The sequence below is a fragment of the Carcharhinus amblyrhynchos genome, chromosome 22 (assembly GCF_965287045.1).
Source record: "Carcharhinus amblyrhynchos chromosome 22, sCarAmb.v2.hapA, whole genome shotgun sequence".
In the NCBI taxonomy this organism is placed as follows: Eukaryota; Metazoa; Chordata; class Chondrichthyes; order Carcharhiniformes; family Carcharhinidae; genus Carcharhinus; species Carcharhinus amblyrhynchos.
The window spans coordinates 30,629,452-30,643,573 of NC_137345.1; the positions used below are offsets into that span (position 1 = coordinate 30,629,452).

The following is a 14,122-nucleotide window of genomic DNA, read 5'->3' on the forward strand; positions in this document are numbered from 1 at the left end:
TCTCAGCAGAACATCTTGTCTTCTGGAAGCTGATACCACAAATTTGATATAGACTTTGTTTTTATCACCATTAAATCAAATAGGGGAAGGGGAAAGGCAGTGTCTCATCTGTACCCATTACCATCAAAAGCCTGCATCATTGGCAGTCTCAGAGAAGTTATAACATCTGGAGGTTATTAGCAATGCTGTTCTTTGAACAAGGTTGGCCCATGCCACCAAGGAAAGCCCTTTGTGGGTCACAGGGCACCTGGTCAGGAAGCTGCTAATTTATTGGCCAGGTTCCCAATGATGTGTACAGACTCCACATTGCTGGTAGAATATCAGTGGCCATGATGTGGATATGCCGGCGTTGGACTGGGGTAAACACAGTAAAAAGTCACACAGTACACAGTACAAAGAAAACAGTACACAGTAAACAGAACACAGTAAAAATCTGGTGTTGTCAGACTTTTTACAGAATATCAGTGGCAGCAGCATGAGCCCTTTGCACCATTTCTAATGACCATTTTGAAATGTCTGTAACATTTCTTTGCCCTCAACCACGTGTTGCAAACGGGCATATATCAAGGTCCAGGACTATGTGCTGAGGGACGCACTCAAGCTTGGGACAACCGCCGCCAAGGCACAATGGGGAAAAGGCCACCTTGTGAGGGCTTTCAGCCAATGTAGACCGAGGGACGAGTAATGGGGAAAACCCCTCGGACTGTGGATAATCTCTAACTGTGTGTAACTCTATTAAAGCACCACAAAGTGCAATTTAACCAATGTACATAGTTTGATAAAGAACTTTGGATTTATATTGGAATGCATGTTCTTAGATTGAAAACAGCGTACATTTTGAACTCTGGGAAATGTAAATATGATTGCACTTTACTGTTGTAATGATTGGAAATGTTTTTGTAATGTTCTTCACATTATATATGAATAAAGTTACTTTTGAAAAAAATCTGTAACACCTCTTTGACTATATTGAAGTACCTCAGAGTGCAACATGATGTGTGTAGAGAATCTGGATATTGCACTTTGTGTGATCGCCATTTTGAAATATTTGTAATATTCTTTCAGATGTTTTATGAATAAACTATATTTTTGCAAAAAGAAGCTCACAAGGGCTATTAATTAGTAACTTAAGGATTTTGATTGTACTATGGGCAAAAAAGTTATCCTCACTCATCCCTGACTTTGATTTAATTCAGTGTGAAACTGGGAAAATGATGGGAGATCTGCCCCCAGTGATCCCTCCCCCAATTTTACATACACCCCAGGTCTTTAGGGTAGAGGAGCAGGGAATGGCAGCAGAATTAAATGACGTTTATTGGGCAGCATGGTAGCACAGTGGTTAGCACTGCTGCCTCACATTGTCAAGAATCTGTATTCATTTCTGGTCTTGAGTCACTGCTTGTGTGGAGTTTGCATGTTCTTCCCGTGTCTGCATAGGTCTCCCCTGGGTGCTGTGCTTTCCTCCCTCTGTCCAAAGATGTATGGGTTAGGTTGATTGGCCATGCTAAATTGCCCCTTAATGTAAGGGGGATGAGCAGGGTAAGTGTGTGAAGTTACAGGGATAGGGCCTGGATGGGATTGCTATCAGCCTAGGCTTGATGGGCTGAATGATCTCCTCATGCACTCTAGAGATTTTATGATCCATGTGTGCAACTTTTGTCACCCAATTACAAGAAACATATGTGAACACATCAAGAAGCATTTCAGAGAAAATGATCAGGATGATTCCAGACTTCAGGTATCTAACTTATGAAGAAAGGGTCAAGTAACCTAACTTCTCTGCAATGGTGAAGGTCAAGAAGAGAGACTTATCTGATACAAGTCTTCAAAATAACAAAAGGCACCAGTCAATTCAATTTGGCCAATGAGCAAAATGTTGAAAGAATGTTGAGAAAAATGTTGGGAAAATGTTGAGGTTCACAAGATCACTCTGCAAAGGTGAAATGTTCTTGCCCCTTAATGCAGAGTGGACATGCGCAACAGACTCTTGTAAAAGAAAGTCACTTCCAAATCAAGGAAAAGAGGGAACTGCGTAGCAAAGAGGTTTAAGGGGGAGTTCCTGAGGGTGGAACTTAGATATCTGAATTCATTTCTACAAAATGCAGAGCACCCTGACAAAGAGATTGGAATCAGAACAGTACAGCATGAAGGCTCGGGCACCAGGTTCGAGGTGGTTGTAGACATTGGCCAGGGCAAGACCCCAAAAGGGTTTGTAACCGAGTGTAACGATTTTCAATTCAATGCCTTAGGAGATGGGATGCCAGTAGAGGTCAGCAAGGACAAGTAATTTGGACTTAAGTGGAAATAAATGGAAGTTATAAAGTAGAATCAGACCATTTGGCCCAATCAGTTTTTTCAGTGTTTACCCTCCATGTGAGCAAATAGTTCTAATCACATTTACCCACCCTGTTCCCATATCACTTTAACTCGCTTTGCTTTGTCTAGGTATCTAATCTAATCTTGAATGCTTGATATAGTTTCTGTCTCAGCGACTAATCCTCGAACTGAATTCCACAGCTATAGAAGGACATGTAATAGAGGATAAGGATATTATTGCAGGACTGGTTGCAAATATTTGGATGGCTTAAGGAACTCAGAAGTTTAGGGAGTAAGCACTGTTATGGAGGCAGAAGCAATACAGCTTTATTGATGCATAGTGGCACAGAGATGGATTGCTGCCAAATATTAAGGCTGGAATTCTCCGATGTCATGTGCTCTGCCATCACGTCCAGTGTGAATGCAGAATTTGGCGCTCAGCCAAATCTCCATTCACAGCAATGTTACTGGAGAATCCCAGCTGTGGATGAGGCTGGAGAATCCAGCCCAAGTTTCAATTTGATCTGTTGGATTCACATATAGAACTTTTCTAAAATGGCAGTTAAATCAAAGACCTTGACTTAAGACGGTTGCCACAGGTCACTTGATGTTTGGGACTTTGGATGCTTAAACAGCATAAAATTGCATGGGCAGGATTCCCTCCAGGATCTCGTGCACCTGACCTGGAAACAATTTTACAATAGGGTGGGCTAGGCCTCAGGCAGGAAGCCTGCCCCTGCCCCAATTAAGGCCTTAAAGTGCCTTTCCCATCCAGCCTCAATTTTGAGGCTGCCGAGTGTGGTATAGATCAGCGGGGTGGGGGAGGGTGAAGAATAAAAGAAAATAAAATTCTGAACCTTGGACAGGATGGTGGAGAGCGCACTTCCATCTGAAGTGCCCTTCTGATTGGGGTGCCCTTCCTTCAAGGACTGGATACCTCTGGACCTCTCCCCCCCAAGCATATCTACCAATATCCCAATAGCCCCCCCCCCCCCCCCCCACCACTACCCTGGAGTCCCCTTTTATCCCCAGAAGCCCTGTCATTTATCTGGTCTTCATGTTTTGGCACTTAGTCCCAGGCATGTTGCTGCAGTGCCTCTGGCACCTCGGCCGTGGCTACAGAGGATACAAAGATTTTGGCTAAGGCCTTAGCAATTTCTTCCCCACCTCTGTCAGTATCCTGGGATAAACCCTATCTGGCCCTGAGAACTTATCCACCTTAATGTTTTTCAAAACCTCCAATACCTCCGAGAATGTAAACATCCTCATTTCTACACTCACCATCCACCATATCCTTCTACTTAGTGAATACTGATACAAAGTACTCATTAAGGATCTCACCCACCTCATCTGGCTCCACACACAAATTCCCTTCACTGTCCTTGAGTGGACCTACCCTTTCCTGAGCCATCCTCTTCCTCCTTACATACAAATAAAAAGTCTCCTTAATCTCTCCTGCCAAGGACATTTCTTGGCCCTCTTTTGCCCTCCAAAGTCCCTGTTTAAGCTCTTTCCTGCTATCTTTGTATTCCTTAAGAGGCTTATCTGTTTTCAATTTCCTGAAATTTATGTATGCCTCCTTCTTCTTTTTCACTAAGCTTACAATCTCTCTTGTCATGTAGGATTCCCAAACCTTGCTATCTTTATCCTTCATTTTTACAACTGACTTTTAAAAGACTCCCACATGTCAGATGTGGAATTTCAAACAGTCACACCTTGTCTACATTCCCTAGCTCTGGCCTAATACTGTTGTAGTTAGCCTTCCCCCAGTTTAATGCTTTTACTCTGGGATGACTTCTATCCTTTTCTACAAGTATCTTGAAACTTATAGAATTGTGATCTCTGTTCCCAAAATGGTCCCCCACTGAGACTTGAATCACCTGTCCATTTCCCAGCACCAGGTCTCAGATAGCCCCGTCCTGAGTTGGACTGTCTACCTGTTGTCTCAAGAATAATTCCTGGACATACTAAACAAATTCTGCCTCGTCCAAGCCCCTGGCACTAAAGGAATCCCAGTCTATGTTGGGGAACTTAAAATCATCCATCACAACAACCCTGCTGTTTTTACGTCTTCCCATAATCCGCTGACATATCATCTCTTTCACTTCATGCTGGCTGTTGGGAGGTTTGTAGTACAACCCCAACAGTGTGATTGCACCGTTCCCGTTCCTGAGTTCTAATCAAATGGCCTCACTGAACAATCCCACCAAAGTGTCCTCCCTCTGTACAGCTGTGACATTCTCCCAAATCAGTAATGCAACACCCCCAGCCTTTTTGTCACCCTCTCTTTCTCTCCTGTAGCATCTAAATCCTGGAATGCCCTTCTTTCATCCAAGTCTTTGTAATTGTCACAACATCATAATTCCATGTAGTAATCCAAGCTTTAAGTTTGTCTACCTTATCTCTCAGACTCCTTGCGTTAAAGTAAACACATCTTAGACCATTTTTCCTGTCATGTTTTGTAAACTCTCCCTGTGTTTTATTTCTCTTAGCCTTCCCAGACCCATTCATTGAGTTCTCCATAGTCTCTGTATTCTGTACTTTGGCCCTTTTTGATTTTCATCTTTGTTTTCTCTGCCTTCCACTTTTCCCCTTATTGCCTTTTGTTTCTGTCCCCACTTTATTTTCCTCTGATGTTCTGCATCGGTTCCCATCCCCCCGCAACATTATTTTAAACTCTCCCTAAGAGCACTAGCAAATACTTCCCCTAGGACATTGGTTCCAGTCCTAGCCAGGTGCAGACTGCTCGATTTGTACTGGGCCCACCTCCCCCAGAACTGGTTCCAATGTCCCAGGAATTTGAATTCCTCCTTCTTGCACCATCCCTCAAGTCATGTATTCATCTTAGCTACCCTGACATTCCTGCTCTGATTAGCACATGGCATTGGTAGCAATCCTGAGATTACTACCTTTAAGGTCCTACTTTTTACGAAGTTTAAGTTTACTTTCAGTGACTGATGCATGAGGACACAAAGATCTTGCTTTGTATCCACTTCACTTAATTTATATCCATTTAAATAATAAACGACCTTCCTATTATTGTGACTAAGAAGGATAACCAGGAACAGGAGTCGAAGCAGTAATCTGGAATTGGCTTGAAACAGCAATCGGACAGGATGAAGGGAGTGGTGATGAGGAGGGGTAACCAAGTGGCAATCAGGAGAAAGTTGCATTGCTAGCATAAAGTTTATTGATTAGTCACAACTAGGCTTACGTTAACACTGCAATGAAGTTACTGTGAAAATCCCTCAGTTGCCACGCTCTAGCACCTGTTTGGGTACACTAAGGGAGAATATAGCATGTCCAGTGCACCTAACCAGCATGGCTACTGAGTGTGGGAGGAACCCGGAGCACCCAGAGGAAACCCATGCAAACACGGGGAGAACATGCAAACTACACACAGACAGTGACCCAAACTGGGAATTGAACCTGGATCCCTGGTGGTGTGAGGCAGCAGTGCTAACCATTGTGCCACCATGCCGTCCATTGCCTACATTGTGTGAATGAATCAAAAACTTAAAAGACAGCAAACAGAGGAAACTTTTAATCAATTAGTTTGGGTTGGGCTTTTACCCAGACACCAAAGATAAAAGACCAATGTGTAACCAATGTGTGCCGAGTTCTTAAAAAGGAATTAATCAGCACAACAATTCACTGTTTTTTTGTTGCAAATCTATTTCACTTATCTATTTTCATTTGCGAAAAAGGAATTTCATTTTCTTCAGTACTATTTGAAGTTATTTCTTCATTCAAAGTTCAAATTAAATAAACATTACTTGTGCCTTTCAGCATTTTAAAGATCTGGATCAAGTCCCTTCTTAGTCTTCTCCAATGAAAACACAATCAATTTTGTGAGTATCTATTCATAACTTAATGTCTGTTCAGAATGTTATTCAATGCATCAATGTCTCTTTGAAGTAAAGGCATCCAAAATACACAATGTTCTAATCAAAAGTCCTTGACATGCATCCCAGATCTCAATTAGCCCTATTGATAACAGCTTCGTAATGATGAAGTACTTGTATGTTTCATCGACTAATGTACATTACAGTAAATCTTCTACAAAAGAATCCATTCCCTATTCCTCAGCCCTTCATGCAGTTCAGATCCTTTTGAATGCTATCAACAAATCTGTTAACACCTCACGACATAACTTGGTGCCATCAAAAAAAAATGTAATAATGGCACTGAAAATACAGACCTTCATATCATTTGTGGATAATGTAAACCGTAGGGAAATCCTACATAGCTCAACTAGACATCTTAGTCAGTCCATTTGTCATCACCTTCTGCTTACTACTATGAAGACAATTTTCAAACCAGACAGCTTATTTTAATGAATGTCAAATGTCTTTCTCATGTGGAACTTTATCAAATGTTTTCTTAAAATCCAAGCACAAATTAATGCCCCTTGGACCTCTTCTAATGAAGTAACCTCCTCCAACAGTTTTAATGAGGATTTAAATATGCCGTCTAACCCCCACAATCTCTACACTCTTTAAACTCTTTTAACAGTGGAAACTTCCAAAATACTTTTTTGTTTATTGAATGTTTTATAAAGATCTTCATATTTAGTTAAAATTCAAAGTTACATTTACGTTGATTGATAAATTAATCTTTCTCTACACCCCATTTACGACTGTAACAATACATTCTGCACTCTCTCACTTCCTTCTCTATAAATGGTATGCTTTGGCTGCAAAGCGTGTAAGAAACAATTCTTTTCACTGTGTACTAATACATGTGCCAATAATAAATCAAATCTTATCAAATTGAGAAGCTGACATTATTTCCCACACAGCACTAGAATTCAAACTCATATATAATAATGTGAAGCAAAAAACAATACAAGTCGCAAAATAAGTAAAAATATTTTTACCTTGCATTTCTATTCACATAACTGAGAAGAATATCTGCCTTTCTGCCATTGCTGACATAAATTGCTGCTGTATTTTCAGGTCGTTTACAATGATGCTTTATCAGCATTTCAGATGTGTCTTTTGGAAACTTCCACTTATTCTTTAGAAGTGCAAAGCCATAAATAATTTGCCAAATCACATGGGGCAAAATTAAAATATGATGGAAGAGCATAACTAAAATTATGGCATTTTTAAAAATTAGAATTGTCCTCTAAGGGTGTGCATTCAAATTGTATTTGAAATTTGAAGTTCACCATGGAGACAGAAAGCTTCCAGTTTAAGAAAAGCACCTTCCAGGTAGCCCGCAAAAACTTTACAAAATGGCTCTCCTGATTGGTCAGAGAGATTTACAACACGGGATACAGAGAAGATGCTCTTCCTTCTTAGGTAAAATACACTAAATGATGACCGGGATTCCCCTGTCTCACACACCCCACTGCCGCTATTAGCAAGAATGGAGATTTTGGCGCTCAGCCAAATAAAGAACAAAGAAAATTATAGGAACAGGCCTTCGACCCTTCAAGCCTGCTCCGATCATGCTGCCCAACTGAACTAGAAGCCCCAGCCTTTCTGGAGACTGTATCTCTACATTCCCATCCTATTCATGCATTTGTCCAGATGCCCTTTAAAAGTCACTATTGTATCTACTTCCACCACCCACCCCGGTAGCGAGTTCCCGGCACCCATCACCCTCTGAGTAAAAAACTTGCCTTGTACATCTCCTTTAAACCTTGCCCCTCACACCTTAAACCTATGCCCCTTAGTAATTGACTCTTCCACCCTGGGAAAAAGTTCTGATTATCCACTCTGTCCATACCCCTCATAATCTTGTAGACTTCTATCAGCTTGCCCCTCAACCTCCATCGTTTTAGTGAGGACAAGCTGAGTTTCTCCAACCATAGCTAATGTCCTCTATACCAGACAATATCCTTGTAAATTTTTTCTGTATCCTCTCCAAAGCCTTCACATCTTCTGGTAGTGTGGTGACTAGAAACGAACACTATATTCCAAGTGCAGCCGAACTAAGGTTCTGTAAAGCTGCAAAATGACTTGCCAATTTTTAAACTCAATACCCCAGCTGATGAAGGCAAGCATGCTGTATGACTTCCTGACAACCTTCTCTGCCTGTGTTGCCACTTTCAGTGACCTGTGCACCTGTATACCCAGATCCTTCTGCCTATCAATACTCTTAAAGGTCCTGCCATTTATTGTACATATCCTATCTGTATTAAATCTCTGCTCACAACAGCAAGACTGGATAATCCCAGCCACTGGTGAAATCAGAGAATTCTGGCCAATATCATTGCATTGGGGCTAATATTGTTTGCTTAAAACCCTTACGAGTGCATTTAAAATAGGATGATCGCCTGATAAAGATGCATCAGATAAAAGGGCAAGCTAAATTAAGACTTCTGTGCTTAACAAGATTCATGATAATACAATCACACATTCAGTCTTATTCAGTCCTTCCTGATGTGATGGTAAAATTTTGCAACTGTCATTCTTTGCCGGTTGTGGTGTTGACGGTTGCTGTTGCTTCTGTTTTTTCCCTAGCTGCCTTTGGACCAGGGTTTAACAAAACTTTAACCTTATTAATCAGGTCTAATCATCAGCAACAGCCAGAAGGTTACTCACAGTGTTTCCAAGCTGTGGAGTCCATCAAAGCAATTCCTTCCAAGAGACTGAATATTGTTGTTATGGAGGTGCCTGTGGATGACATTTGTATTTCATTTAAGATTGCGCTATTCAGGGGATAGACTAAAAAAGTTAAGTTCATAGCAAGTCAAACAGGAAGCACAATCAAAAATAAACTAGAACAATCCTACTAAAACAAGTAAAACTGAAGAAAATACAAGAAAATATGGAAAGGTTTCTTTCCATGCTGTGCTGCTCGCACCTTTGAAGATTATGCTTGTCAGTTATTGAGTAATATGAGGGAAATGGACAGAGTGGATAGGGAGCAGCTGTTCCACTTAGTTGAAGGGTCAGTCACGAGGGGACGTAGGATCAAGGTGAGAGGCAGGAAGTTTGGAGGGGAATGTGAAGAAAAGCTTTCTTACCCAGAGGGTGGTGACGGTCTGGAATGCACTGCCGGGGAGGGCGGTAGGTGTAAGTGGCCTCACATCCTTTAAAACGTACCTGGGTGAACACTTGTAACATCATAACATTCACGGCTATGGGCTAAGTGCTGGTAAATGGGATTAGGTGGGAAGTCAAGTGTTTCTTGCAGACTCGATGGGCCAAAAGGCCTCTTCTGCCCTGTATGGTTCTATGAACTGCTATCCCTAACCATGTATATTGAATGCCAATTAGAATTACCAATGGCAACAACTGCTAGCCCTCTCATGGCTGAATGTATGAAACAGAGGGCGGAATTCTCCAGACCTCCCACCAGTGGGATCACTCGATCCTGCTAAAATTGACCGCTGCCATTAGGGAAGGAACATAAAATCGCCATTGACTTTGGTGGCACAGGAAGATCCCGCTGGAGGCTGATGGTGAGTTGTTGCCGCCATGTGCAAAATCGCCGCAGGAGAGCTGGAGTAATTTTTAAAGTATTGTCTCAGGCGATAAAAATTGATGTTGTAGCCGGCTGGTGGTGCTGTTGAAATTTCCTGCTGCGTCTTTAATCAATTCTGTAAAGAAAATTCTGGAGGCCCACATCTTCACGCTGGCATCGAGCCCACCTAGCAGCAACATCGACCTTTCAAAGATCAGGGTACCCCTTAAAAAGGATGCCATGATCTAATAGAATTAAAAGTAAAAACAAAAATTCACCCCCATGGACATGGGGTACCACCCCTCAATGCAGAAAGGAAACCCAGCACGAACACAGGGAACCTCATCATTCCCATGGACCTCCCCAAAGGAAGCCCCTCTGGCACTGCCCCGTGTTGCACGGGGCACTGCCTGGGAACGTCCCTCTACCCCCCCATGAAGGCTGTACATACCCATATGCCCTCGAAGGCATCTCTTCGCCAGGTTTGCATTGGTTCAGATTTGTTGCAAAGCTCGCCAAGTGACGTCACACCAGTGGGCGGGGAGGGAGATATCCAAATGTAGGGGGGGAGGTACAGCGAGGAAGCTCGATAATGATGTTAAAATGTATTCAAATGGGTTTCCCACCACCTCGTGGTGGGTACCCCATTACGTCACAGGGGGTTGGGGTTTGGCGGGGAATGACAGAGACAATCGATCGCATCACGAGATCTTGCCAAGGTGAATCTCATTTCTCAGCTCTTGCTAGATTTTGCAAATTAGCCACAGCAAAATCTCGGCCAGAGTCTCAGACTATCTAATCCGTTCATTCGTTCATTCACTACAAATCTTGTTTTGACTATTTTTAATTATTTTTGATAATTTTAGATGCAGGGCCAAGTGCCATGGTAAAGAACGTCACAATAGTTAAACTTGTTAATGAAGCAGATTCATACAGTTGGATTTTATGTCTGCATTTCCCATGCACAATTTGCTTGAAATAAGACTTCATATTTTAACAGATGTCCGGTGAGTTGCACAATTTTGATAATTTTTGCAAGTAACCTACAGAATCATAGGATCTTACAGTGCAAAAGGAGGCCATTCAGCCCATCAAATCTGCACCGACCACAATCCCATCCAGGCCCTATCCCCATAACCCCATGCATTTACCCTATCCAGCCCACCTGTGACTAAGGGGCAACTTAGCATGGCCAACCGACACAGCCTGCACATCTTTTAAGCCCAGAGGAAACCCACACGGACATGGTGAGAATGTGCAAACTCCACACAAACAGCAACCCAAGTCGGGAATCGAACCCAGGTCTCTGGTGCTGTGAGGCAGCAGTGCTAACCATTATGCCAAAATCAAAGTGAAGCAGGTGGGCAAATTAATTCCAAGTCAATCTGAATGATGTACTTAATGGGAAATTTAAATCCTGACATTACAGTGAGTGAATTACCTTTTGCAATGACAAAGGGATTAGACAAAGGCTTTATTGAGATTTAATGTAGAAGATTGACAAAAGAGCAGAACAGACAACGTGAAAGGCTCTACTAGAATACACACGGTAGCTTTCCCCTGAAATTCTGGATTAAAAATGAATGTAACTCTCAAATGAGTGTCAATCTACGTGATGGAGTGTAGTCAAGGAAATCCCGTTGCTGGCTTTTGATTAAAGTCCGGTATTTTGCCAGCATCTTGCTGAAACTTCCATTTTATTGCAGTCAGACATAGAATTCTCTTAAGATTGCTCTCCAGAATTAAGCCAATTAATGATGAGTTCCATTTTGGTAATTAAAGGCAGCAAATTGCAAGAGAAATGCCATTTGAATTGTTCACGATTAAGCTTGTACCTCATGAAGTCACATGAAGTGACATTGTTCAAAGCAGATAAGATTTACATGGACAGTGAGAGCACTTTTGTTTGCTTTAGCACATAGCAACACCTGTACTCAGTTCACCTTGCCTCCCTTGCCCCAACACCTCTCAAACCCTGGCATCACTCCAGCAGAAGGAAACTATTTGGACTCCAAGTGAATCTAGCCGAAGAAGAGAAGAATGGGGTTTGCAAACAACTACCATCTAGCATTCATTTATAGTAATGTTGCAGGGTTGAAGCTAACTCATATTGATTCCATATAATGATGCATAAGTTCAGCCGCACAGTGGTTAGCACTACAGTCTCATGTCCAGAGATCCAGGTTCAATTCTCAGCCTGGGTCACTGTCTGTGTGGAGTCTGCATGTTCTCCTTGTGTCTGCGTGTGTTTCCTCTGGCCATGCTAAATTCTCCCTCAATATACCTGAACAGCTGGGTGGAGTGTGGCAACTAGGGCATTTTCACAGTAACTTCATTGCAGTGTTAATGTAAGCCTACTTGGACTAGCCAATAAAAAAAAATACTATACAGGTTAAAGAATTATCTGCACCAAGGTGTATCTGCATCAAGTGTGTGAAAAGTGCCAGTGATGTAAGTAACTCAGTTATCAAGCTATATTGTTGCAAATGAAATCTTTTTGTTTTGAAAATGCATTTATTTTCCCCTTTAAAGAATTAAACAAGTAAGGCATTAAGATTATATTGTCATAGGTTGGTATGTTCAGCCATTAAAGTCATTATTCACAGTTACACCAAGATGAAATGGAAGTATCCATAACAAAATTAAGTTTTTTTTGCTTCAATGCATCTGAAGAATCAAATATTTCCTTTACCAATTTTTGCATTTACCATTTCTCATCCCAGTTTCTGTGGCTTGGGCTGCCAATTTATTGAAAACTAATGCCATATTTAGGGGAAAAGAATCATTTTAAGTTTATTTATTATTGTCACAAGTAGACTTATATTAACATGCAATGAAGTTACTGTGAAAATCCCGTAGTTGCCACACTCTGGCGGTTGTTTGGGTATACTGATTATGGCCAATACGCCTAACCAGCACATCTTTTGGACTGTGGGAGGAAACTGGCGTACCTGGAGGAAAACCACATAGACACAGGGAGAACCTGCAGACTCAGCACAGACAATGATCCAACAAGGAATCGAATGCAGGTCCCTGGTGTTGTGAGGCAGCAGTGCTAACCACTGTGCCACCGTGCATATTATGGGACCTGGAACTTGGTTTGGTGACCCAAACCCATATCTGTAAAACTGTGGGGAGGGGAAATTTTCCTACCAACAATCTGAACTCTTACTGTTAAGTTAACTAAAGGTCATTGATGTGCTAGGGAACCACTACACTCATGTATAAATAAATTGACAGGAGCACTATGCACCCTTGTTGACTTAAGTATGTTTAAAAAATGCATGGATAGAGTTGTAGAATAATTGGGGTGGAATTTTCCTGTCCTACCCACCACGGGAATTGCAGCAGGCGGCACCGGACCATGCAAAGCTCCATTGACCTCGGGCAGGATTTTCCGGACTTGGGGTGAACGCAGCTGGAAAATCCCACTCCAGGCTTGCACAATTCTGAATTTCATTCTCAGTTACACCAGGTGACTCACATACCAGCTAAACACTAATGGCAAAGTCTTGCTTCTTTGAAGCTCCAACAGATAGATGTGGCTTTTGGTTCATATTGAACAGTCAGTGGCTTTTGATGGATGTTCTTGTGCACAAGAGATTACATGCCAACAAAACATTAAAGGACCTGGCAACAATTTCACAGTAATTAGGAAATCTTAAAGAAAACCTACTTTATTCTTAACACAATACTTCTGCAACGCTTCAGCAAGCTAACATAGTCAAACACCTATTAGCTCCAGTGAATGTTGCTCCTAGGTTAGAGAATTTGAATTACATCAAGCTGCCCCTTGTATATTTTGCACATAAATTGTGTTTTGAACAATCGAGTTGTTCAAAATAACACCTTTGATTCACTTTCTTCCATCTGCATGCATTATTGATTCTAAGAAGCCTTCTCTTCATTATTAGAAAACATATTATTCTGGGAAATATATTGCTACCATAGGGTGGGACTGAGATAGAGAGGAAGGAATGTGCTAGCCTTAGCTCAGTTGCAGCATCTTCGCCCATGAGTCAAAAGGTCATGATTTCAAGTCCTGTGCAGTGACTTGAGCCCATAATTGAGGCTGAAATGTCAATGCAATACTGAGGGGATGCCACATTGCTGAAGATGTGTCTTTTGAATCAGACATTTAAAGCAACATGTAAAATAATCTGTGGCACTATTCAAAGAAGGGGAAGGGAATTCTCCATACTGATCTGGTCAATGTTTATCCATCAATCACCATCACCAAAATAAAACATTGATTCTACGATTCTATTCTGACCACAGGCATTGTCATTTGCAAATTGGTTGTTACATTCCCCTGTCTTAAAATAATGATACATTTCTGAAGTACTCCATTGGCTGTGAAGCTGTATGGGATATCCTGACACCAAGA

General features: G+C 41.7%; 1 protein-coding gene across 1 annotated transcript in view; it reads right to left on the bottom strand.

The window, feature by feature from the left end:
- lgr6 (leucine-rich repeat containing G protein-coupled receptor 6) overlaps positions 1 to 14,122 on the bottom strand; it is a 261,234-nt gene that overhangs the window by 50,440 nt on the left and 196,672 nt on the right. The window contains exon 6 of the mRNA XM_080210083.1: positions 8,871 to 8,942. Coding sequence (XP_080066209.1) covers positions 8,871 to 8,942 — 72 coding nt within the window. The remainder of the gene's footprint in view (positions 1 to 8,870; positions 8,943 to 14,122) is intronic.